A 26,303-nucleotide genomic window follows, 5' to 3' on the forward strand; every position below is an offset into this window, starting at 1 on the left:
GAATTTATTTTATATCGAAACGTTGAAGCCGTCCGTTTTTCGCGATGCTAATTGGCTGTCGCATCGCGCCTTACTTCATTGCACATGCATTGTTGTGCATTTTGACAGTTTGTAGTTATCCGTGGTTAAATTTCACGAGATTTTGCAGCTTTTTGAGTACTAAACTAATTGATTTTAAAATTTATTTATTCGAACCGCACTTATTTTTTTATTGTGCAAATGTTGCATTCTTTTTAATATAATATAAAAGCTAAATAGAGCGTGTGCGCAGCGCGCGTCTATAGTGTTCTAGTTAGTGTATTATATTTTGTGTCGTTGCATTCGTATATGTGTCTCGTGTTGTTTCAAACTTGTAATTAATATTAGCGGTTATCTATCTTCTTGGATGACTGTGCTATTCAATGCTTGACTTCAATGATCGTGTCAGATCTGGTAGTGGCAATGAGTTCTGACGAAACCTTCCCAGTAAACACAGTTACATAACAGTTACATTGTCGTAAAGTAACGAAATGTGACACGTAATATAACGTGTATGTTACAAGCAACATATATGTTAGTTGTAATTTCCCATTCATAGAAAGTTGCAGTTATATAACAGAAATATCACATGTTACTAAAATGTTATATAGCTATTATATAACTGTAATATTATTGTTATATAAAAAATTACTCCTAATTTTCTCGTGTCTTGCGTCCGTCGATAGCTTCGATTCGAAGCGGTTCATCCATCCATGTGCTGACCACACTAAATTTTATTTAACTTGATAATCGAGTGGCATGCAGTGATCCCAACGACTCCAACGATGTTTTTGTGACTTGTATTTATATAATGTATCCTTATAATATTCACAGAACTTTCTTGTAAAAAAATTAAAACAACGCAACAACATTTGATATACAATGAATATCAGTATAGGCCGTGTTTCAAAATTGATAATGGAGCATGGATAATGGAGCAAAATTGAAAATGGATAATGGAAACTGATAATGAAGCATTATAATAGTAAAGCCCTCAAAAATATAATTTGAAACAAATTCAAGGAAGTCTAAGTAAAAAATTTTAATTATTAAATTAAAAAAAAAACTTTTGAAAAATATGACCTCAAATCGTGCTTTTCATCAATATGGTTTTCTTCAATGAAAAAGTTTTTATTTTTAAAAATGATATTGTAAAAATATAATATTTTAATGAAACAACTCAAAATCAAACAAGTAAGAATATTAAACCTAAAGAAATTTTTTTCTGTGCGAGTTTTGTATAATATACAAGCATTCTTAAACGTTTATAAACGTTTAAATAGTATAAGTGCGGATATGCCTACGGAAACAGGAACGTTGTGTCCACGTGAAATCCATGTGGTTTTGTGGATTCCACGTGAATGCAACGTGCGTTCCATGTAGATTCAACGTACGTTTTTGTGAGGATATACATATCAGTATGCATTATGAACGTCAATACAAATAGGCAATACGGTCTACTCAAGCGCGATGAAGATATTAAAAATATAGAAAAACATAGAACTATATACATATATACACAACAAAGCATCTACAAAGCATCCATAAAGAAGCGGAACCGAATTTCTGATTGATTAGCCTTCCATCATATCTACTTAATATATAATTTTGAAAATCTCATTAACTATTTAAAATCAAGAAATGTGATATGTACGGAAATTCAATGTTCTCGGTGTAGTTATAAAATAGTTTACAATTATGATGAATCCTATTTGATGCAATATGAAAATAACTATTATAAGCAATTTAATAGAAAAAAAGAAACAAAGGAGGAATTATACCTTTAAAGTAAGTATTATAAAATCATCGTAGCTCGCGAAAGCACATATAATCCATGTAACGCATGTGTTATATAACAATTACATTGTTGAGTAGAAAATTACAACTAACAAGTATGTTACATGTTACATTGTGTTTACTGAGAAGTTTAATTAACGCTTATCGTATAATTGCATATTTATCTAATGATAAATACACTACATATACAATTATTGATGTCAGAGTATAATAGAGTTGTTTATTAATTTGTTTCTCTATTAATTCTTATTAACATAATTTTAAAGTTAATAGCGCAATGGATTTTCGATAATAATATACAAATCGAAAGTTTGAATAAAATTGTTGAGATTGATGAGACAAAAATTAATCGTAGAAAATTGTGCAAAAAATGTATCGTAACGGAACTGTGGATATTTGGAGGCATAGAACGACAGTTTAAAAAATTTTTCATAATATTTGTTGAAAATAAAAAGTCTGAGACTCTCATTCCAATTATTCGATGTTATATTGCACCTGACACGACTATTTATAGCAATTGTTGGCGAGTATACGATGCTTTAAAAAATGAAAATTACATTCATGAGACAGCGAATCAAAGAGAATTTTGTTAATCCAGCAACTGAGATACATACACAAAACATTGAGCGACTTTGGAGGAACGTAAAATCTCTCATACTTCAATACGGTACACGGAATAGACATTATGTGCATTATTTGGCCGAATTTAAGAGAATTTATCCTTTAGAGCAACATGTCCATGAATTTTTCAATATTATGGCTTACTTTTATAAACCAAGTAATGATGAATAATCTGCAGAAATATAAATCGAACACTCCATTTACTCAACGTACGCTTAATGACAAATTTTCTTTATTTAATCTTTATTTATTAATTAAATAAATCTTTACTTATTAACTAAAACAGACTTTTAATTATTGTATATTATTACATAAATCTTTCGCCTTATTAAATTAATGAGTCTACTACATACTAAAATAACAGATTCTGAGAAAATTAGTATTGTATATAGTATAGAGTAAAGATCCCTACACAAGGTTTTGCATTTAGATCTTTTGCCTTTCTAAATTCATGAGACTATCATAGTGCCTAATTTTGCGTAGGTATCTTTGCTAATTTTCTCAGAATTTGTTATTTTATTGTTATATATGTTATATATGCTAGATTCATAAATTTACTAAGGCGAAAGATTTAAATGCCAAACTTTGCGTAGGTGTCTTTGCTAATCTTCTTAGAATTTGTTATTTCAATATTCAGAGTGTCCTGTAAGTCGAGGTCAAAATCGTTCAGGAGATAAATGGGGGTCTAGAAACAAGAAAGAAAAAAATTAAAGTCAAATAAAAGTGATGAACTGTGGAGTCCTAATTTCTGTCAAGGGATGCTAAGCGGAATATCTTGATAGTATCTTGATAGTGCTAAAGCAGCCCAAAACTTTTATTTGATTCTATTTATGTTTAAAACTCATAAAAACCATCTCCTGTTTCAACTTTGACAAAAACTCAAAAGCAAAGCAATTTCAAATTTCAACGTAAGAATGGCGATAACTTGAGAACAACGCATTTCAGGATCTATGTTTATATCAATTTTCTTTCTTGTTTTTGAATCTCCATTCATCTTCTGAATGATTGATCTCGACTTACGGGACACTCTGTATAGTAGGCTTATCAATTTAGTAAGGCAAAAGATTTAAAAAAATATACTTCACTTGCCGCTCACAGGTATGCTTATTTTTTCAAACTTCTTTTGTTCGTAACTTTTTTATAAAAAGCGACCACTACTTAAAACTTACAGAAAGTTACTCTGGAACATGTCCTTGATAACATATATGAAGGTCAAAGAAATCGGAGCTGATACCAGTACTCTGCGCATTTACCTAATATTGTATATATTTATAAGTAATATAACAGTTATCTTATAACCATCAATTGGTTTACAGTTGTTTACCGACAGCTTTCCGTTGCGCTTATGGAGCTTGTATTGACGGCGATCTACGTTGTAACGGAAAAGTCAATTGCGTTGATGGATCCGACGAGGATTCACAATTGTGTAGTGGAGCTGCATGGCCATCAGCGTTCCCACCGGGACCGACATCAACTACTACAGTTTCTCCTGTGACGCCTATAACATCTAGTACACCGAAATCTTGTAAAACACCTTCACAACCACCAAATGGTCATTGGAAACTACACCGATTGCAGTGTGATCGGAATGATCAGGATTGTAATATACCAGAAGGAGTAGAATTACCAGTAGGATCTCAACTTGTCTACTCTTGTAATTCGGGCTATAAAATAAGGGGTACTACCGACGTGGGTTGCAGTTTTGAAGGAAAATGGCTCAATATACCAGTTTGTATAGGTATCAAAATAATATTTTATTTTTCAGAACATTTATGCACATAAAGTACTTATTTAAAATATATTAAGTATATATACATAAGTATATACATATAAAGAAGGATGATAACAATTTTGATGGTTCCTGAGCTCCTTTTTTCTCATGATTTAAACGTGATAAAAATTATTTGTTACAAGATTCTGATCAAAAGTTGTTAAAAGAGTTTTTCTGCGGTTATACAGAAATGGTCATAATGGTTTTAAAATCCTTTTTTAGAAAATATGCTTTGTTGGCTTTTTTGTCTTGTTTCTAAAGATTCACGGTATCTTTTACTGATGTTATCTTATTTAAATTCCAATAAGCTTTCAATGGATTCTATTAATTGCATAATAATGCATGTTTATACATTGTTTACGTATATATTTATTGGTACCTATTCTTCATTTATTTTATTTATCACTATGCATAATAAATATACACTATTATTTAATATTATTATTTATATTATTATATAATATTAATATTATTGTTGATGTTATTATATTTATATCAATACTGTATTTACATTATTATTCAATATGTACTATTATGACCTACTCACAGGAGATAATACTCTCATTCGAATCCGAATATAGTCACGCCATTCTGAAAGTACAAAGTATTTGGTTTATATTTTGATTAATAAGAATCGAGCAGTTTTAGATGTCATAGTAAGATATTGCTGTCATAAGAATAGTCTTAATATAATGGATTGTTGCGCTCACATTATGGCAGTATTATGATATTTAGAATATGGTAGGCATTTTTTGTCTACTCCACTGCCAGCAAGTTTCCTGGATGCAATGATTGCAATCATAGAAAGTAATGATTTGAATAATAGTAACAAAAAATTAGCATTCTATACTTTGCAAATTCCAATGTTACTCATCTCTTCTCTATATTAGTTCCAAATTTAAGATGCTGATCACTTTAATCTTTGAACATAAGGTGTTGAATACGTTTTTTTTCACTTGAATAAAGAACTCAAATGATCATTCTCTTTTAAGAAACATATATTTGCCGGTATTTAAAAGGAAATAATAATTAAATAAAAATAAGTTTACAATTTTTAAATATCTAAGATTTTAATATAACAATTATACATTATCGAAATTTTGTAATATGTACACATATTATTAGAATTTCGTACATGTATTAATGATTTTTAATCTTTTTTTTTTTAATAGAAATACGCTGCGAAGCTTTAAGCACGGCATCGACCGAGGCTTTATGTACGTATAACAACGATTGGGCGTCGTGTGAGTCTTCAGTTTTGCCAGGTACAACAGCGACCTTGTCTTGCCGAAACAGTTATCAGCGTGAGACAAAATTTTCGAGCCGGAGAGATCAAGTGAGATGTGACACGGACGGTAAATGGGTACCGGATCCTATACGATGCATTCCAGGTCCGATTTCGATAAATATATATTTTAATAATAGTCAACTTATGTTACAAACACCTTTAGATAAAGAAGGTCCTACATTGATTGAAATTTCGAATGATAGAATCATTATACACACAAATCAACAAAGTTTAATTGACTTAAAAGGAGTTGAAGAAACAAAAACACAAATAAATACAGAAAGATCAAACAGAAGATTAACAGAAGACTCTTGGGCATGGTCCTAAGAGATGCCATAGTTGAAAATTTTATTAGCGGAATATTTTTTCTTTGAGGCTTGATTTAGGCTTGATAGAATAAAAATAAATGCATAAATGAATTGGAATCTTATCCAATTTATGACGAAGAAGGAAAAGATTTTTATATAATAAGTTTTTAGCAATTTAAAAAAATTTAAATTTTCGTTAAAATTTTTTTCCTAGTTGCCAGTTATAATAGAAAAAAATTTATATTATGAAAGTTTTATAGTTTATACAAGTGGTCTGACGTAAGATGTTCAAGCTTGCATATGAAAGTAGAATACGTTAATTTGAATACAGAGAATTGTCATTTTGTAAACAACTACGTGAAATTTCGAAATATTTATAAAAGGAGATTGGCGAATCAGTGCAGGCAACGCTATAGGACAAGCCCTGCAGATGCGAATTCTTCGAAAATAGTTGAGATACGACTGCCTCTTAGCAATGGTAGCTATTGACTGGCAACTAAAGGCGGAGTAATATAATGCGAGTGACACACAAACAATTATTATTTTGCTTTTAATTGCTAACCAATATTTGACGTCGTTTCTCAACTAATTTTAGAAAATTCGTGTTTACAGATCTCATCCTACAGCGTCGCCTACATTGATTCGCTAATCTTCTTTTATTAATATCTCAAATTTCATTCACGTTCTAGCTTCACGCGTAGATTTGAACGTCTTGTGTCAGATACTTTGTATATAGTCAGGCATTCTGTATGATACTCTGTATGTTATTAAAAAGGGATTCAGGACTCACAAAATGGTGGAAAATTATTTTAATAAACATACCTAATCAGGACCATAACGTTGATTTGACGTTGAAATAGTCGATGAACCGTTGAATCAATCTCTATCGACGTCAAATCAACGTTGCGGTTCTGACTGGGATAGATAACAAAAATTAATATTATGGAAGTTATGAACAATTATTTATTTTAATTAAAATAACTGACTTATTCGCCTCTGGTACATGGTTATACATGAAATGCATTTTTGCCATTTCATAATTAGAATAATTAGAATATTATAATTTCATAATTAGAATGATGTCATTCTTACTATAAAAACCTTATGATAATTCTCTGTTCACTGTTTACAAAAATATGTGACTAACAATTGCTTGGTTAAGCGTGTGTATAAATGGGAAAAAAATATTAAGTGTGTGTATAAGTTTCCAGAGCTACCTTTCAATATCTAGGTAAAGCTATCTGGGAAAAGAAAGTAAGAAAATTAGGTGGAGTTACATAGATTGATACCTCATTTATCGATAAAACGAGTTCATAGTTAATTGGTCATAGCTGTTGACAAGATGCACATTCGACATTGCATGTTATTCCTTTTCAATCTTGAAAAGTCTGCTGCAGAAGCCAAAAGAACAATTGACGAAGTGTATAGGAAGGACAGCGTTGGTACAAGTACAACATGATCCATTTTCTAAAAAATTAATTTTCATTTTCAATAAAAAACGCTGGAAACTTGTGCACACACCTTATAGATGTTTGTTTATATTCCGAGCAGAAACGAACACAGCAAACATGTAACATATCTGTTAGTTGTAATTTCCTACTCAACAATATAACTGTTATATAATGCGTACGTGATATAACAGTTACATTATTAAGTAGGAAATTATAGCTAACAAGTATGTTACATTACATATGTGTTTATTATTACATTATATTTGCTGGGAAGAGACTTATTTGAGATTCCTTTAATGGTACTTTCTTCATCAATCATCAAAATAATATGGACAAATTATATCAAAGAATAAAAAAGCACCAGAAGCGAGTTATTTACTTTAAATAAAATAAAATAATTGTTCACAATTTCGACAATATTACTTTTTCGATTCATATTTATTAGGACGTTTTTCCTCTATTTTGTGAATAATATATTCACTGCCCTTAAAGTTCTGAATTCTTTTTCTTTAAATACTTTTTTTTTAAATATACGAACGGCTTAAACAGCACAAATTTCTAAAAGACATTTAGAAACATATTTATTTAAAATATATATTTATTTAAAATATATATTTATTTAAAAAAATATTTATTTAAAAACATATATTTTATTTGTTTTAAATGTCTTTGAGATGTTTTGTTGACAATATGTTAAAAAATGTATTATGATGAAATGTAAAATATCTACTTTCTGTGATGATCTTACTTTAGTATTTTTATATTCAGAATAGCTTGAGATATCGATTTATCTTTAACATATTCTGTTTAAAAATTTCAAAGTAACTTTAATGTGACCTTGATGGAGCAGATTAAGATTTTCCTAATTCTACAATAACGGTCTTGTAAGTGAATATATCGTTATTGTAGAATTAGGTACCGTTTCTCCTGTTAGATACCGTAAATAACTATTTTTCATCTATATACGCTTCGTTGAAACTTTAATCAAATTTTCATTGGTAATTGACACATTCGAACCCGTGTTTTAAATGTACATAACTTCCTGTCTAAACTTCTTCAATAACTCTCTTAGTTTAGTTGCTGGTTGACCAAAACAAAGATATTCTGCAGAGAAATGTATGTATGTATGTATGTGTGTATATGTGTGTGTCTCGCGCTCTCACACTACCAATATTCCTTTTTCGAATCAAATTCTTACTTCTAAAATCTCTGTTTTTAGTAACTATAAATTTTATTTGCCGACTTTTCCTTTCAAATTTCCTGTCTGTATTTCTTTTTTCGACAATATCAGCACTTTTTAAGTTTTTAAATCCATTTTCCTTCTGCAAAATATGATTTTCTGGGAAACTATTTCCCCGAATTTCCTGAACAGTTTATGTTCTTTCAGTCACTGCTTTAAGAGAACTATATCCTTCCAAGTGAAGCATTTACTCCAGGCAACTATCAGTCAATGCGAATATAAACTATATACAAGCTATTTTATCACGAGTTTCAAAAAGATACTTCAGATATGTTAATTATGTTAAACGTTTCAAATCTGCACCTAATGAAGAAAAATTTTTACCGGATTTCTGTTCTCCATTAATAAATTGGGTAAATATAACTGAGCAGTGTTTGTTTTTCCCCGAAATATAATTTCTATTTAGTTTTTAATTTGTTAAACCAATCGCGCTTTCTTACGGAGATTTGAAGCAAGCGCTACAGCTTTGATAGATTCAACTCTCCTCCGATGCCTTCTGATGCTGGATCCAGCTGATCCTCTTGAAGTGTTCGAATTGTCCTCATCGTTGCTTGTAATGACGCCTCCTGAATCTCGACCGGCTCTGGCGCTATGACGTAAGGCAATCCCGGACTGCTCGCGAAAATCCCGGTTGACCTCTGATGTCCTTCTCCGAGATTACCATTGTCGTCTGGCTTCTAATTTTTCTTTAAAAAGTGCATCATCTCATTGACATCTTAACCTTCTCATTTTTTTTATATTCACAATCTAAAACATTCACGTGCTCGCTCGTTTTTCGCCTGTGATTTTGAAGGAGCTTTCGAAAGCTTGCACCTATTCGCTCACGCTTGCGTCCAGGAATGAAATAAATATACTCCTTAATAAAAGAAACGTTTAATGACGATCTTTAAAAAGCTTCTATAGTCTTAATCTCACGTTAGCACGATCCGAAGGCTCGTATACGACTCTTATTTTTTTCTACTGTCACGGAGAACACGCTATTCGTTTGCTCAGTATCCAGATTGTCTCGTCATCTTGTCAACACTAGGACTATCGATAGAAATTGATTCACCCTCGAAAACGGGGATGTAACAATATCAATAGTAAGGGACTGTTTAAATGTTTTGGAGTGATATTTGATTCGAAACGAATGAAAGTGGTAATATTAATATTTTCATTTGAAACAATAGTGAAAATACTGTTATTCGAAATAGCAATAGTGAATGTTTTATTCAAGCCTAAACCTCTATAACATCATGCAATTTTGAAGTCACATACTGATATATCGATATTATTAACTTAAATTATATACGCATGTATGGATATTGTACCCTATTGTAACTTCCAAGTCTTTCAAAGCTTTTTTCCTGAATAAAATCTTAAAAATTATAAATTAATTGTTAATTTAAGTCTGGAAATTAATATTTGCTTGTTTCATGTTACATAATTTTTTTACTCACGAAAAGAATTGAATCATGAAAAGTTAAAGTGATTTCTGAATTTGTATGAGCGAATGTTTCGATCGATTAGAGTGAATATATTCTTGTTGCGGTAAAATATTAGAAGATTGCATTGAAAGCCGCTGTTTTTTGTGTTTTTTGAACATTTATTTTAACAACAAAATGTGTGAGTATATTAATCAAAGTATTTGCCTACAAAAGCTATGAATTTGTCCTACTTTTCTGGCAGAAGTTGAATTCTACGACGAAAGAACGGTCTGTCTTTTGAGCCAATTCATTCACCAACCCAATTTTTACTTCTCCGTAATTATGGAAATGTATATCTTCCAAAGCGTGTTGCATCGACTATAAATGGTAATCGCTTCGCGCCAGATTCGAAGAATACGCTGGGTGAATCTCTCATTCGAGCTCCATCAGTGTTTGTTTCACGGCTATAATAACGGGGCCGAGCATTGTCATGGAGAAAAATCACTTTTCGGCGACTTGATTCAATTGATGGTCGTTTTTGTATCAAATTATCATTCAAACGCTCCAATTGTTGTCGATAACGTTCGGCAGTGATTGTTTCGTTCGGTTTCAACAGCTCATAATATACGATTTCTTCCATATCCTACCAAATAGAGAGCATTGCTTTGTGATCGTGGATGTTTCGCTTTGGTGTCAACGTTGATGGTTGGCTAGAATCAATCCATGATTTCTTGCGTTATGGTTGTCGAAGTAGATCCATTTTTCATCGCCGGTATACGATACACCACAAGAAACTCTTTTTTTGATACTTTGCAAGCAAAGAAATGGAGATGTTTAAACAATTAGCAATAGCATTTTTGAACAATTTATGTAGCAGACATCTCCCTTTTTTCTGGATCTTTTCTATAGTTTGTAAACTGAAAATTGTTGTGAAATGGTTGATTTATCGACTTTGAGCTGTTGAGCCATTCTTTGAATGTTTGAGCAGAGTTTTCTTCCAACAGAGCTTGCAGTTGTTCATCTTCAAACTTTTTTCGACTGACCTGACCGTTGTTTGTCGTAAACGTTACAATCATTACTTTTGAATCGTCAAAACCAATCTCTACATATTGTTTCCGATGGAGCAGATCCATCATATATTTTCGTAAGCAATCGATGAGCTTCAGCTGCACTTTTTTTCAAATCAAAGTAGTGTAGAAGTCAGAGAAACAGTTTATCGCGCTCCATTTTAATTCGGTTATAGAAAAGTATTTGTGTGAACAAAGGATGGCGTCTAATGACTGAATTTTAGTGGGAAATTTCACACTTCAAATTGACAATAAGAGACATCTGTCACTGTTTACAGCATACACAACTAGAGCAATTTACACATGAACAGCGGTTTTCAATGCAACCTTATAATATCACCTTATGTTTTATGTATAATACACGATATTACAAAAAATATCTAATGACCCCAGATCTAGTGATCGAAATGGCCACAAAACAAATCTGCCACGTCCAAATCTATTTATTTCGCTATGTGAAATGTATAGTATTTAAATAAATTTATTTACTTCATTGTGTGATATTTTGTATCTAATAATACTAATAATCTAATATACTTGTATTTTTAGCAAAATATACATAGAATATCATTATGCTAAAACTATACCTTAATTCTGATGTCTAATGAAATATTATATTTTCTAGAAACACGGAAAAAATATTTATTAAAAAATCAACATAAAGTGGGGTCGCTTTTATCTCTCTAAAAATTCTGCAAAAAGATCTTTTCACATGCGAAATAGTTAATCCTCATGTCCCATTTAATGAAAACAAGTCCATAACTTCAGTAGCTTTGGAGAAAACAGCTTGTAACAAGTTATTAGTGTGAATTAATTCGGTCCGTTTTTTCTTCCAAGAAAAGACTTTAGTATGAAAAAACATGAAAAAGTACACTAATCAAAGTATTTGCCATCGCTTGCTATTATTTTTTCCCATCTGTTTGGCAATTGTTGCATTTCATGACGGAAAAACGACTCGTCCTTCGAAGCGATCTATTCATTGAGCCATTTCTTTGTTTCTTCATAATTGTTGAAGTGCTGGTCCGAAAGCCCGTGTGCCATCGATCTGAATAAGTGATAATCGGATGGAGCAATGTCTGATGAATACGGCGGGTGAGGTAAAACGTCCCAGCCAAGTGCTTCCAAGGTGACATTCACAATCTTTCCAACATGTGGCCGAGCGTTATCGTGCTGGAAGATCACTTTGTTATGTCTCTTTGTATATTCCGGCCGCTTATTCTTCAATGCGTTGTTTAAATGGATCAATTGTTGTTGGTAAAGTTCGGCAGTGATGGTTTGACTCTGTTTTAATAGTTCATAATACACTACACCCTTCTGGTCCCACCATATACAGAGCATTACTTTCTTGCTGTGAATATTCTGCTTTGGTACCGATGTGGATGATTTTCCTGGGTCGCTAGTGGATTTCTTTCGTTTGGGATTATCGAAATATATCCACTTTTCGTCTCCAGTTATAATACGATGCAAAAAACCTTTTCTTTTTTGTCTGGCAAGCAAGTTTTAGACATGGCTTTTCGCCTCTTGATATCTCTTTCTTTCAGTTCGTATGGCATCCATTTTCCTTCTTTGTAAATCTTTCCCATGACTGCCAGACGCACAGAAATTGTTGATCGATCAACATTCAACAACATTGCGCGAGCTCATGTTGCGATTGACACGGATCTTCATCGATTAGCGCCTGCAATTCCTCGTCCTCGAACTTCTTCGGCTGACCTGGACGAGGTTTGTCATCGACACTGAAATTATCACTTTTGAAACGTCGAAATCATTCTCTGCATGATTTATCGGTGGGAGCACTTTCACCATATGCTTCTACGAGCATTCGATGAGCTTTAGTGGCTGTTTTCTTCAAATGAAAACAGAAAATGAGAACTTCCCGGAAATTATGATTTTTTGGCTCCAATTTCGGCATTTTCGAATCAGATAAATACAATATTATTGTTACAAACCCAAACATTTATCAACTGAATGTTATTGCCAGATATCAAAACTAAAAAATAAAGCCTTTTGCAGACATTAGAGGTTAGAAAATTACATTGTACAGCAATTGACCACCAGATGGACCGAATTAATTCACACATCAAATATTTAGCTTACTTTGTACAATCATGGATTAGCAACATTATATCACATTATTGAAAATATAGGATGTTTTATAACATCTAAAACTCATTAGTAGATGGAAGATAAGAGAACAATATAAACAAAAATATTTATATAAACATGTATTTATTTGAGCTTGCTCTCAAGAGAGAGTTAGCCATTTCTATATTTAATTATTTTTTAATAACAAACTAAACTACGAGGGCAGTCTGAAAAGTTCTCGGCCTAACAATGAAAGAAAATTTTTTTTGCCGTGAAATATGTTTTATTTTACAATATAATCTACTAAAACTTCAATACATTTATTCTGAATAATTATGTCTTTACAATAATTCAATGCCATCATTAAAGTGTGATTCCGGAAGGTTCTTTTCGCTCTGGCATATAGTAGTGGATTTAAGTTTCATCAACAGTTATGAAACGACGCTTGAAATTTTATTTTACTTAAAACGATTAAAATGTGCCAAACACACTTGAGAAATTCGCATTCGAATGTGTTTTTGGTCAATTGTTAGCAAATGCGGCACTCATCTTGCATAAAGCTTTTTCAACTAGTGCTACTACTCGAATGACTTGACAGATCGAATAAAATTTTACATGGGTTTATATCAGGGATGCCACTTTCCAATACAATTATAGTTTGACAATTATAGTTCTAATATCATGTATATGTCAGGTCGAGAACTTTTCAGACTGCCTACGTAGTATAACTAATTCTACTGAAGTATTTGCAAATAATATTTGATACTTCCTTGATATTTATAATCTTGTTGAAAATTCTATTTTGTGACTCTAAGTTAAACATATCAATATTCTTTTGATAGAAGCACTCCAGCGAACACAATATTACATGTAACATACCTGTTACATTGTGTTTACTGGGACATGATTTTTTAGAAATTTGTTGTATGTTAAAAATAATGATGAATAAATATTCATCAAAGTATTTTCAAAAGATTAAGATGAAATATTTCGGAAAGTATTTACTTTCTTTTAATCTTTTTTTAATATTTTTGTACACTGAACAGTCTATGTGTGAGAAATCGACTTATTAAAAAAAGAACTAAATACTTCTATTTTTAAAAATATTGACTTAGAAATAATATTGAATTAAATATGCCATACATATATACTGGAAGATATCAAAATAAATTTTTAGTTAATTTTCGTCCTTTTGTGAACAACTTTCAAGATAAAATGTTCACATGAAAAGTTACATAATTATTAAAATTTTTAAAGAAAGTAGTCAAGCTTTCATTTCAACTTTTAGTTGCATTTTGTAGCATTTGAAATCTTTAATTATTTTTTAGAACGTATAGGAAATGTATAGAAAATATTGTAATAAGTCGGCTATAAACGCATTAACCCTTTGCGTCATGGTGGGACGCTCAGCGTCTCACCTTTTTCCGCGCAGTTTTTAATTATTTTAACCAATTTCTTGATGTAAAATACAGGTGTTTCTGTTTTTATATAGTCCCTAGTATATGTAGGAATGTAAAAAAGAAATAGGCAACTATAAATTTTCATTTGCATAATTGCTATAAATAAATATTCAAAATCTGTGTTTTTTATAGGAGAAATACATTTTCCATTAAATTATTATCAATATCGGAACGTCAATTTGGACACTTATTTAGGATACCCTAAAGTATTTTTCAGAATTATTTCAGATTTTTTCGCAGCTTGGTTTTTTATTGTAAATTACTAATCTTTGGAAAAAAATGGAAAAATTAATATTTTCTACTATAAATCCAAATAAATAGTTTAAAATATCTCTTATAATAGTGTCCAGGAGATTTTTTGAGTCACTAAATCCTACTCTGAGGTCAGAATTTTCAAATTTTTCTGAAATGCAAGATGGCGGTACCAGTATAGTTGACCAAAAACAAAGAAATAGTCCCATTATTTTGGAATTTGTTTTCTGAATTTTTTTTTGGTAGCTGCATCCAAACCTGATGTCAACATTTTCGAATAGTAAAAATCCAAGATGGCGTTACCAAAATGAACAAAAGATAATAAAATGGTTGCATTATTCTGCAATATGTTTTGCAGGATATTTGGCTGCAACATGTTCGATCAAAATTTTAAAAAACTAAAAAGCTTATAAGAAAATAGAATTTGCTGCATGTACACTTGTAATTATCATTCTTAATCTCTTAGCGCTACCCAGAACTAACGACGAGGACGTGGCGAGGTCCTAGTTCCGTTAATTCTTTTAATTTTTTTAATTTTGTTTTATTTTTTTGTATTTTTTATTTTCGCTTTTAAAAAAAGGTTTAAATATATGTTTTTATACGTACAATTTTATAAAAATTAGTTTATCTAATAAAACCGATCAATAAAAGAAATACGTGAATGCCATCTTGAAATCAAGGTGTTCGCAGTTGTTTCGCAAACTAGGAATGATATGTTATAAAACTATTTTTCTCTGAAGATAAGCAAAGTGATACTTTGCATTCTGTGCAGTTCCAAGGAGTTCTTTTCTCCTCATTTTTGGTACTACAATTGGCACAGCGCTTTCGCTTTCCTGGGATTATATATAGGCATATGTACTGATGCAGAACGCCTTTTCTCTACTGACACTTGCAGTTTGTAAGGACTAACAATTTTCGGTTTGCTTTTCCTACCTTTCTTTGGTACTACAGTTTTACCCACCAATCCATCAAGAATGGCCAATCTAAATTATTTCAATGTCAGGTTGTTTTTATTGCCTTGCTCAACGTAAATTACATACGCATTGGTGACAGTAGTATCGACAAGGTGCCAGAAAATTCTATGTCACTATTTCCTAGACTTTCTGTTGATTTGGTAGGTGGATTTCATCATGTCAGCTTTGTCCACGTATCCCATATTCCTGTTATAGTTAGCGACTAGCGTTGGGCAACTTACAGGGAGTAACGAACCATCTTTTTGTCTTTGATTGACGGTTCTTAATTCACAAGGATCATGTAAGTTGGACAAAAATGAAATTGCTTTATTATACTTCCATTTTACTCATAGAAGGCCTATGAAAGAAGTGCGATACTCACTTTCACCTCTAGCCATTTCCTTGTCAGATTTTTGTTGCTTTGGTAATCCAACACGATTTTGACGAACAGTCCCACAAGCGAAAATTTCGTCTGCTTTTAAGGAAATCATAAGATCGACGCTTGTAAAGAAATTGTCAAAAGAAACTTCGTGAAAGTTATTAACAATTTCTCGCGTGAGATCTTGCACAATCTGAGCGCCTAATGATTTCTCTGTACTATTGTTTGTTTTGCCCGTGTAAACTTGAAATTCACAGATATAACCAGATCGATCGGCGCGAACCCAAAGTTTGTAACCTCGTTTTATTGGCTTCGCCGCATTGTATTGTTTCACCGTATTCCTTCCTTTGAATTTTATCATCGATTCATCCACAGATTGATGCTGATTTGGCTTGAAACAACTTTTGAAAGTTTAATTTAATTTTGTTATCACCTTATTTTGTGCAATATATCGTAGCCTGATTCTCCTTTCTTCTTCTCCGTACCGTTTTCGTTTACATGTAAATGATTGAGCAAGAATCCAAAGCGATTTACAGTCATAAGATATACGAGTTATTGAGTTGTGGATTCATGGACCAGTAATCCTTATACGATGGAAGTTTTTTAACACCCATCAAGATTAATGCCTAAAAATATAAGCATCTGCTTTTTTGATACGGGATCTAATTTGTTCTGATTTTAATTCCGGTACAGATTGGTTTGATCAACTAAAGAGTTAATGAAGTCAGGTGGAAATAAGCAATAAAAGATTTCCAATGAAGTAGCAAAATCTGGTACATTTGGTCCACAATCTTTAGTGAATGGAACATCATCCTTTGATCTAGATGTTTTTTCCCACTTACCATTTATATTTTGCAAACGGTTATTCAGAGGTTTATCTTCAGTACTATCATAATTTTCTTGGACGATATTATTTTCTAGGTAATCTACTTTTTCAATTTCATGGTCTGAGACTGCTTTGCTATCAGAATCGCATGAGCCATCAATAGATTCACAGTCACTCGAAATCTTTACAATATCCTCTTCCATTTTTAATAAATGAAAATAAATCTGAACATCAGTTTAGCTAATTCATAAGGGACATTTGTTTGTTCACCAGAAAAAGAACAATGTATATATTTGTTAGAAAAATTGTGCAGTGTGCAATATCAAAAAAATTCCACTTCTATAATACTGTAAGGTAATACTAAGCTGTATAATAGAAAATTCATGAACAATTACTAGCGAACACATAAAATAGAGCATACATATTCATAAATGGTGGAATGTTTTCGGATCAGACGTAATTATTGAACGCTCGAAAGTTGACAAAATAAGGTACAGTAAAATCTCGATAAATTTTATGTATATGTGTGTATATATGTCTATCTGGATTTAGACAAATATAGTGTGCGCGTCTAACCTAATGCTCATGCGCCAGCAAGAAAAGGTGAGTAGAGGTGGCATTCGATAATTGGCCAATTCCAAGAATTTTCCTTTCCTACAGCCCCTGAGTCGGAAATTTATCGAAACTTGACTGTATTAGAATCGAATTCAGCAGGAGGGTCAAGTCAAGTATACATGAACATGAAATTATAAGAGGTCATTGAAGTCACTTGAAGATAATGAAGTCGTATGAAGATATGTAAAGCCATCGAAGTCAATGAAATTATGAGAGATATGTAATGTCATGGAGATCATAGGTATAACAGCAATAAACAACGAAATACTAAAGCTATGAAAGACACGAACAGAAGAAATAACCTAATTGGAGTCAGTAATAGCATGGAAAACACATGATGTTATTTGAAGACATAGAAGTGACTTGAAGGCAACTTTATGTATATTCGACCGGTTGAATTGTTCAGCGACCAAAAATAAATCCAGAAAACAAACCCTAAACTATTTTCTGGTCTGCCATATTAGTTCCGCAATCTTGGATTTTAGAAATTCAAAACTTTGACCTCAGATTCAGATTCAACAATCCAAAAAACCCTATGTACTGCTTTTCATGAAAATTAAAAACATTTTTTAATTATTGGTCCGCCATATTGAATCGTCCATTTTGAATTTTACAATTCTGACTTCTGATTCATAGTCAGCAACCCGACAAACCCCCGAGTACTGATTTTCATAAAAATTAAAAACATTTTTTAATTATTGGTCTGCCATATTGGATCGGCCATTTTGAATTTTACAATTTTGACTTCTAATTCGTAATCTGCGACCCCGAAAATACTTAAATACCACATTTCAAAAAATTCCATCGAGAAATAAAATATATGGCTGAAAGAGTTAAAGGTGATTTTTACTAACCTCTGATTAACTAATAACTAATGGTTTATTAATTCCATTGCGATCAGCAAATAATTATTAGCCATTTTTGCTAGTTATAACAAAATTAATTGATAATTAAGTTGGACGAAGCTTGTCATCCTAATTTAAAAAAAGTTATATTATAATATTTATAATCCGTATTATTTTATTGATAAAGACTTTTATCTCGTTTCTTGCAACATTTCCTATACATTTTCTATAAAGATCTTAAACATATCATTTATTGTTACGTATCTTGTGTGTATTTTCTCCTAATAGTAAGGCGCATTACTTTGACACTTGTAAATATTTTTAATCTACCCATCAACAGCTATAATTTTATCAAAAAATAATTTAAGATTTCAAATACTGCAGAATGGGGCTAACTTTGGCTGCATTCTTTATGTGAAACTTTTCACTTTTTACGTTTCCGCCATAAGGAAACGTGATCGTTATTTAAAATAGCGCCCATAAATTTACAATCATCGTCGTAATGAGCGTGATAACCGATATTGTGATAAAAGCATTTTAATATGAAAATTTTGTACAGTGATTTTTTGAATCAAAATATAATGTTATAGTATGCGGTACACTGCCTCCTAGACTCAAACCGCTCATTTATAACGGCACGAAGCCCAATATCACAGAATTCCCATGGCACGCTTCTTTGTACTTTGAATCTGCAAGTGGGATCAAGAAATTCTTTTGCGGTGCTTCTATCATTCAAGATAATCTTCTGATAACGGCAGCACATTGTATATTCAATGAGAACACTAAGAAAATTATAGAAAATCCCGAAAAGATATTCGTACTAACGGGTAATATTCTTCGTGACTACGACTCTTCCTGGCACGATGAGAGAATTGTTCGAAAGGGACAGGTGTGTAAATCGCTACATTTAGCAGAAATGAGCGCTTAGTAAGTATTTAATGATTATTATTACTTCTAATCAGTACATATACACACCGAAATTTCTTTGTACTTACTAAATACAAACTCAGCAAATAGGTGTAACACATATAATTATTATATTGTCGTAATGTAACGAAATGCAGCACGTAATGTAACATGTATATAGCAGATTATATAATATTTGTTAATAGTAATTTCCTCCTCATGTGAATTACATTTAATATAGGGTGTCTGGTGAAAGACATTAACCTGCGCTAAAGGTAGAATATGTCGACTCGAGTACGACGATCTCTATCATTTTGTAAACAACCACGTGAAATTTCGAATTATTAATTAGAGAAGATTAGGGAATCAATGCGCATGACGCAATGCGCTCTGTAAACGCAAACATATTGAAAGTGATTATATTCGCTGTATCGAGAAATAACCCATACAGCATTAAAGTTGCAGCAATATTGCTGCAACGTCATTGCAATATTGCAACATTGTTGCAACGTTACGGCAATACGTTGCTACAACTTTCTGTGCTGTATGGAAATTGTTCGCATACCGCTCGCGTCATTGCTCCATTCTTAGTTGCTGGTCGATAGCTACTATCGTTAATGTAAGAGAGTCACTTTTCAACCATTTTCCACTAAGCTCATGTCTATAGAGCGCGTTCCACAGAGTTGCGCACACTGACTCGCTAATCTTCTTTTGTGAATAATTCAAAATTCCACGTGGATGTTTACAAAATGACAAAGGTCTCCGTATTCAAATTGACGTTCTATTTTCACGTGCGGGTTGATACGTTTACGTCAGACACTTTGCATATACAAGGTGGCTCCGAATGTTTCAACTAGACTTTGAGAGTTATAGGAAATTTAATTTTGAACAAGAGGGTTTTTATAAACAACTTAGATAGATAGACATATTGGCAACAGTATGCACGAATTCAATATATATTTTATGATAATATTGAAACGGCATAATATGTTTGTAATATGTTTATAAGAAATACGTATTCATTCATACAGCACAGAAAGTTGCAGCAACATTGCTGCAACGTTGCAACAATGTTGCAATATTGCAGCGACGTTGCAGTAATGTTGCTGCAACTTTTGCGCTGTAGGGATATTGTCCCATACTTTGCAGCAAGATATCAGCTTATTATTGCTGCGACAATTGCATCTTCTTACCGACACAATACGTGGTATATTGCCGCAATTTTCATGGCATCAGATTCATATAATAGATAGGTATATAAAAGATGGCTTCTTTTATATGCTGCTATAATGTTTCTTGTATAAGGACAAATCTCTACATATTTATGCTACTATTTTTAATTCTCGAATTCAATCTCTATGCAGACAATATGTCGAAATTTTTCTATCTGGTATAGGTCGAAAAATAGTTCCTTAAAAAGATAGTTATTTCTAGATAACTATGAATAATGTCCAGCTACGCAGTAATTATACAGAAACCCACACAATCTATTTTTGAGAAGTAATTTGTAATTTCTATTGAAATAGTTTCTGTTCCGTACAGTCATGGAAGCCATACGGAAGGCGGCTGGCCAAACTGCGTAGCTGGACGTTATGTGATCTAGAAATAGCTAACTTCTTAAGGAAGCATTTTTTGACTTGTGTTTATAGGAAATTTTTTGTTCAGAACTAAATTTTCTTTAATTAAATATCAAAATCTAGCTATTCGAAACATTTGAGGATACTATCCGTATACAAGATGTTGCAGAACAATGATCGTGGAGGTCCAGAGATCGTGGAGACATAGGACGGATTAAGGGGTTAGGTCACCTTGGACGGGTCAAAATCACTGTCATTTCCGGAAATTTTTTCTGAAGACATAATAAAAGAAATACAAAAATAAAAATAAGATATTTATTAAGTAACTTTTTAAGGAAAGAAGTATTTTTTTTGTAAATATTTTAAACAAAATGGCGGCGTTGAAGCCGAAACACTTTTGACGGACGCTCTCAGCGGTGTTCAGTCTCACGGCTACAGCATTGGACATAAAATAAAAACGAAAAAATTTTTATTATCCAGATGCCAGAAACTGAAGAAGTACATATGAATTTTGCTAAATATTAAAAATTTCTTTTGCAATTAACACTTGCACAAAATTTTTAGGTCAAAACATAAAATTTTCACCATTTTCACAAAAATAAATATTTCTGAATACCTATATGTACTTCTTCAGTTTCTGACATCTAGATAATAAAAATTTTTCCGTTTTTGTTTTACGTCCAATGCTGTAGCTGTGAGACTGAACACCGCTGATAGCGTCAGTCAGAAGGAACTCCTAGTGTCTCGACTTCAATGCTGCCATTTTGTTTAAAATATTTACAAAAAAATACTTCTTTCCCTTAAAAAGTTGTTTAACCCTTTAAGACACGTATTTTTCAGAAAATTCGAATCACATGAACATTTATATACGGGAGTTTCTGGGGTCGCTGATTACGAATCCGTTAACAGATTTTCAAAATTCAAGATGGCGGATTCAAGATGGTGGCCACAAATATGAAAAATCGCGATAATCTGGAATCCGCCATCTTGGAAAATGAATTATAGAATGTGGACCTCAGATTCATAATCAGCGACCTCAAAAACTAACCAGAGTACAACTTTAGCTAATGTAATAAAAATTCTATGATCCGTCATCTTGAATCCGTCATCTTGAAAAATTAATTTTGGAATTTTGACCTTAGATTCGTAATCAGCGACCCAAAAAAACCTCAAATCTTGATTTTGAGCAAAAAATTCGTTCATAGTTTGTGGAAAATGATTTTTTTCTGAAAACATTTGTATTTTTTACACTTTGTTTATTTATAATAAATGAACAACTTATGCAAAACACTTTTCAACCTTTCATGTATGTTTCCATATCATATAAGAAGCTAAAAAACGCAAAAGACTTGACAAAGAATCCCTCAAATATGAAATATTTCATGAAAATGTGAGAATAAATAGGTGGTAAGTATACTTACCACTATGCCTCAAAGTTAACAAATAACTTATTTTCGTTTTTGTATTTTTTGTTATGTCCTCAGAAAAAATTCCTGGAAATGACAGTGATTTTGACTCGTCCAAGGTGGCCTAACTCCTTAAAACAAACATAAAAATCCCATGCTATTTTGCGATATTCGCAGTAGTTATCGAGTTATTAATTATAGAAATCTGATGAGTGAGCGCGCGCCGAGATGTTATTCAACAAGCATTGCGGCTGCTCGGGCTCAGTGTTGGGGGTATTTATTTCCACGGAACTTCCTGCGCATGCGTCAATCTACGTCACACGTGCAACTACTTAACATATTCGTGTCTATATGCAATATTTGGGGTTTTTGTAAAGCTCGAGCCATATTTCTTTTCATCTTCCTTTTTTCTATATAATGCTATATTAATACCATAAGAAATATCTAGGCAGAACAGAAAATCATATATGATGACGTCAAAATGATGTCAAAATAATGAGGGAAACTTATTTTTCATCATGATTCCGTCATTTTCTCATCATTTTGATGTCATCATAATTTTGTTTCATTTTGGATATTAGTATAGTGATAGATATTGGATTTTTAGGAAATATAATTTTAGTTTGGATAATAAGAGAATAAACGTATAGGTGTGTGCAAAGAAATAAAGGAAGAAAACATTCTTGTATAATAATTAATTTGTTAATTTATTAAATAATAATTCATTTATTAATTATTATATAGAAAAAGAAGAAAAACGTTAACAATTTGGTTTCGTCTTACAAGAGCACCCTATGGTATATCTAAGTATGAGTTTATCAAGATTTGTGATGTAGATTAACACATGAGAAGACGTAGGAGCGGCGAGATAAGACATGAATAGCGTTGTCCTTCCCTTTGCCGCACACCGGTTGCTAGATTGACTGGGAACGCGATTTTGCCCGAGTGGCTGCAATGCTTTTCCAATCATCCCTCTCGACGGACGCTCACTGATCAGATTTCTGTCATTAATAACTCAATAATTATTGCGAACATCGTAAAATGGTATGGGACTTTTATGTTTGTCTTAATTCATTATATGTCTCCACGTATTCTTCGTATTGAGTTATGAGATATCCTATATAACTCAAAATAACTAAACCTACTAAGATTTTGCGCAGAGTCTATTAGCAATGTCTGTTAGCAACGAAAAGACAACAGATTTTATACAGAATTTGTTTAACAGACTTTGACAACAGATTGTCGGTCAGAACGCGCAGAGCAACGCGAATATGCGTAGAACCTCTCAACAGACATTGACGGCAAATTAGGGACATAGATGTTTATGGATCTGTCGACAGATTCTGCTCAATCTGTCGCCAATCTGATGTCAGTCCGCGTACAAATTGCTTACTGGGACAGAAATATAACGTATAACTAACATGTTATGTTACTAAAAGGTTAAATAACAGTTATATGGGTAAATATGTACAAGAGGTAATACCTCATCAACATTTTGTATTTGAAAATATGCTATAAAGAATACAATTCTGAGTAACTTTTTATGATACATTTACATGGGAGTTACTTGGAATTTTCGAGATATTTGATTCTAAAGCGTTAGGAAGTAAAAATGAAATTTAGGAGACCTATTTCCGATAGATTTTAACATTTTTCTTACTAATTTATATTTTATTAAATTTTTGCTAAACTGTTTCGCCTTATTATACTCATTATTCTATGATATTAAGCTTATTTAAATGCAATCTTGTGCAAAAGCCCCTTTACTTATTTTTACAATATTTTCATTTTTAGTATATGGTAGACTTATGAATTTAGTAAGATGAAAGATTTTAGCAAAAATTTAATAAGATATAAATTAATAAGATTATAATTAGTTAACAATTTAACAAATAATTATATATGATATAAATTAATTAATTATGTAAGATATAAATTAAGAAAAATGTTAAAGTATTTATCGAAGATAAGTTTCTAAACTTCATTTTTATCTTTTAATATTTCAAAATTTCTCAAAACCTCAGAATTTCTCAGAAACTACAAGCGAGCATATGGATATATTATAAAAAATTACTCAAAATTTTAACTCTTATAGCATATTTTAAAATAAAATATATCGATGAGGCGTTATCTTTATTTATCTATATTTTTCATATTGAAATTTATTGAAAATGATTGATTAGATCGAATAATTATTTAAATATCTCCAACACTAAATGTTTCCGCATGTTGGTACTTGTGGTATTCGAATATATTTATTAAATGTTATGTACGTTGTAAAACGTCATCAAAATTGGATTCTTGAATACTAAAGTTTTACCATCAAAAATATATAATATATATTTCCTTCAAAATAATATAGAAACATTATTAGCAGATATTCTTAAAAATATTTTTAATGATTAATAATAAATACGCGAATATTTTGATTAGAAGATCTATTATCATATTTCTTATATGTTTTATACATATTGAAACAATACTTTAATTATTTATTCATTTTCTAATTATATATTAAAATGAAAATCTATAAAATATATTAAAATATATTACAAAACATTGCCAAATAATTTTTTCGCTTTAAATAAGGTTAAATTTTAAGTAAAGTTAGATTTTAAACAAATATATGTTTTATATGTCTGATGTATTTTATCATGCAATGTAAAAAAGTGCTAGAAAATGCTAATTTTGATTATAAGTTAAAATTTCATATTGTTATATTTTTAATAAAAATATTTGACAAAAAATATTTCGAATAAAACCAGATTGTTTTCTTTCATAGAATTAAAAAATAATAAAATTTTCTGTTTAAGGATTTCTGTTTAAAATTTTAGCAGTTCCCAATGTAGATCACTTTATGTAAATTCGAAATGACATGACGTTTCATTCTTTTTATTTGGGATATGTTACATAAAGAGTTAGTAATTTAGTTGGTATATGAAAGTGTTGTATTGAGTAAACGGCGAAACATGAATCAAATATGTTTTGATTGCCGACTTACAAAATTAGAGCTAAATCAGTGATTTATACCTCAAGAACTTATTAAGTGCTCATTTTTACTAAACGCAAGCATTATAAATGTAACACTACTAATACAGAACACAAAATTGTGAATCCTGGTGTTTTATATATGTTTTTTACAGGTGAACAAAATTTACATCATATGCAGTTACTTAGGACTTATAGGAAATTATATATGGGATATCGCGATATTAGAGCTTGTCAAGCCATTCGTATTATCCACCTTGTTGGTACCCATATGCATAGATCCTTTTACATATGGCGATCAAGTTGTATTGGAACCGGGCTCTTACGGAAAGGTGGCAGGGTTTGGCAGGACTGCGGCGGGTGAACCCAGTGAAATATTACAAGCTCTAAGCGTGCCGTATGTCCCATACAGCGAATGCAAGTCCGCGAGTCAAGACAACGAGAAACAAAAATATATTACTATTGATAAGTTTTGCGCAGGCTACACAAATGGTTAATTTTGATTTAAAAATATATTATATAAAATATATTATATAATTAAAATAATCAAATATATTAATAACATAAGTTTGTAATATGAACTATATAAGAAAAAAATAATATATGTAAATGAATTTTTGTAACTGTAAAAAACTGGGATAGAATTCATTTCTCTAATCAACATTGTGCATTTCAGGTTCTTCTGTTTGTGATGGTGATAGTGGTGGAGGACTAGCATTTGAGACCGGAGGCCTGTGGTATCTGCGAGGCATAGTTAGCGTTTCTCTCGGTACAATAGAACATGGTGGAAGTTCTCATTGTGACAATAATTTGTATTCCTTATACACACGAATCTCCAGCCATATTACATGGATATTAGATGTAGTTGACAGAATAGGGCATAAGAGACCATATCCATCATGTCCGGATAAACCTTGAATATTGTAAATGTTTTACATTATATTGTTTTTATCTTTCCAATATAAGACCATTTATTATTTTTGTAATTCATATTACTTGCATACACATTAATACAATCACTGAATTAAAAATAAAGAGTTAAAT

The 26,303-nt window shown here is 31.5% G+C and overlaps 1 protein-coding gene across 1 annotated transcript in view; it reads left to right on the forward strand.

Moving 5' to 3' along the window:
- LOC105184382 (modular serine protease) overlaps positions 1-26,303 on the forward strand; it is a 43,301-nt gene extending 16,998 nt beyond the window's left edge. The window contains exons 4-8 of the mRNA XM_011143132.3: positions 3,753-4,174; positions 5,380-5,598; positions 18,973-19,271; positions 25,415-25,751; positions 25,936-26,303. Coding sequence (XP_011141434.1) covers positions 3,753-4,174; positions 5,380-5,598; positions 18,973-19,271; positions 25,415-25,751; positions 25,936-26,177 — 1,519 coding nt within the window. The 3' untranslated portion in view covers positions 26,178-26,303. The remainder of the gene's footprint in view (positions 1-3,752; positions 4,175-5,379; positions 5,599-18,972; positions 19,272-25,414; positions 25,752-25,935) is intronic.

This window comes from Harpegnathos saltator, unplaced genomic scaffold (genome assembly GCF_003227715.2).
Source record: "Harpegnathos saltator strain DR-91 unplaced genomic scaffold, Hsal_v8.6 scaffold182, whole genome shotgun sequence".
NCBI classification, from domain to species: Eukaryota; Metazoa; Arthropoda; class Insecta; order Hymenoptera; family Formicidae; genus Harpegnathos; species Harpegnathos saltator.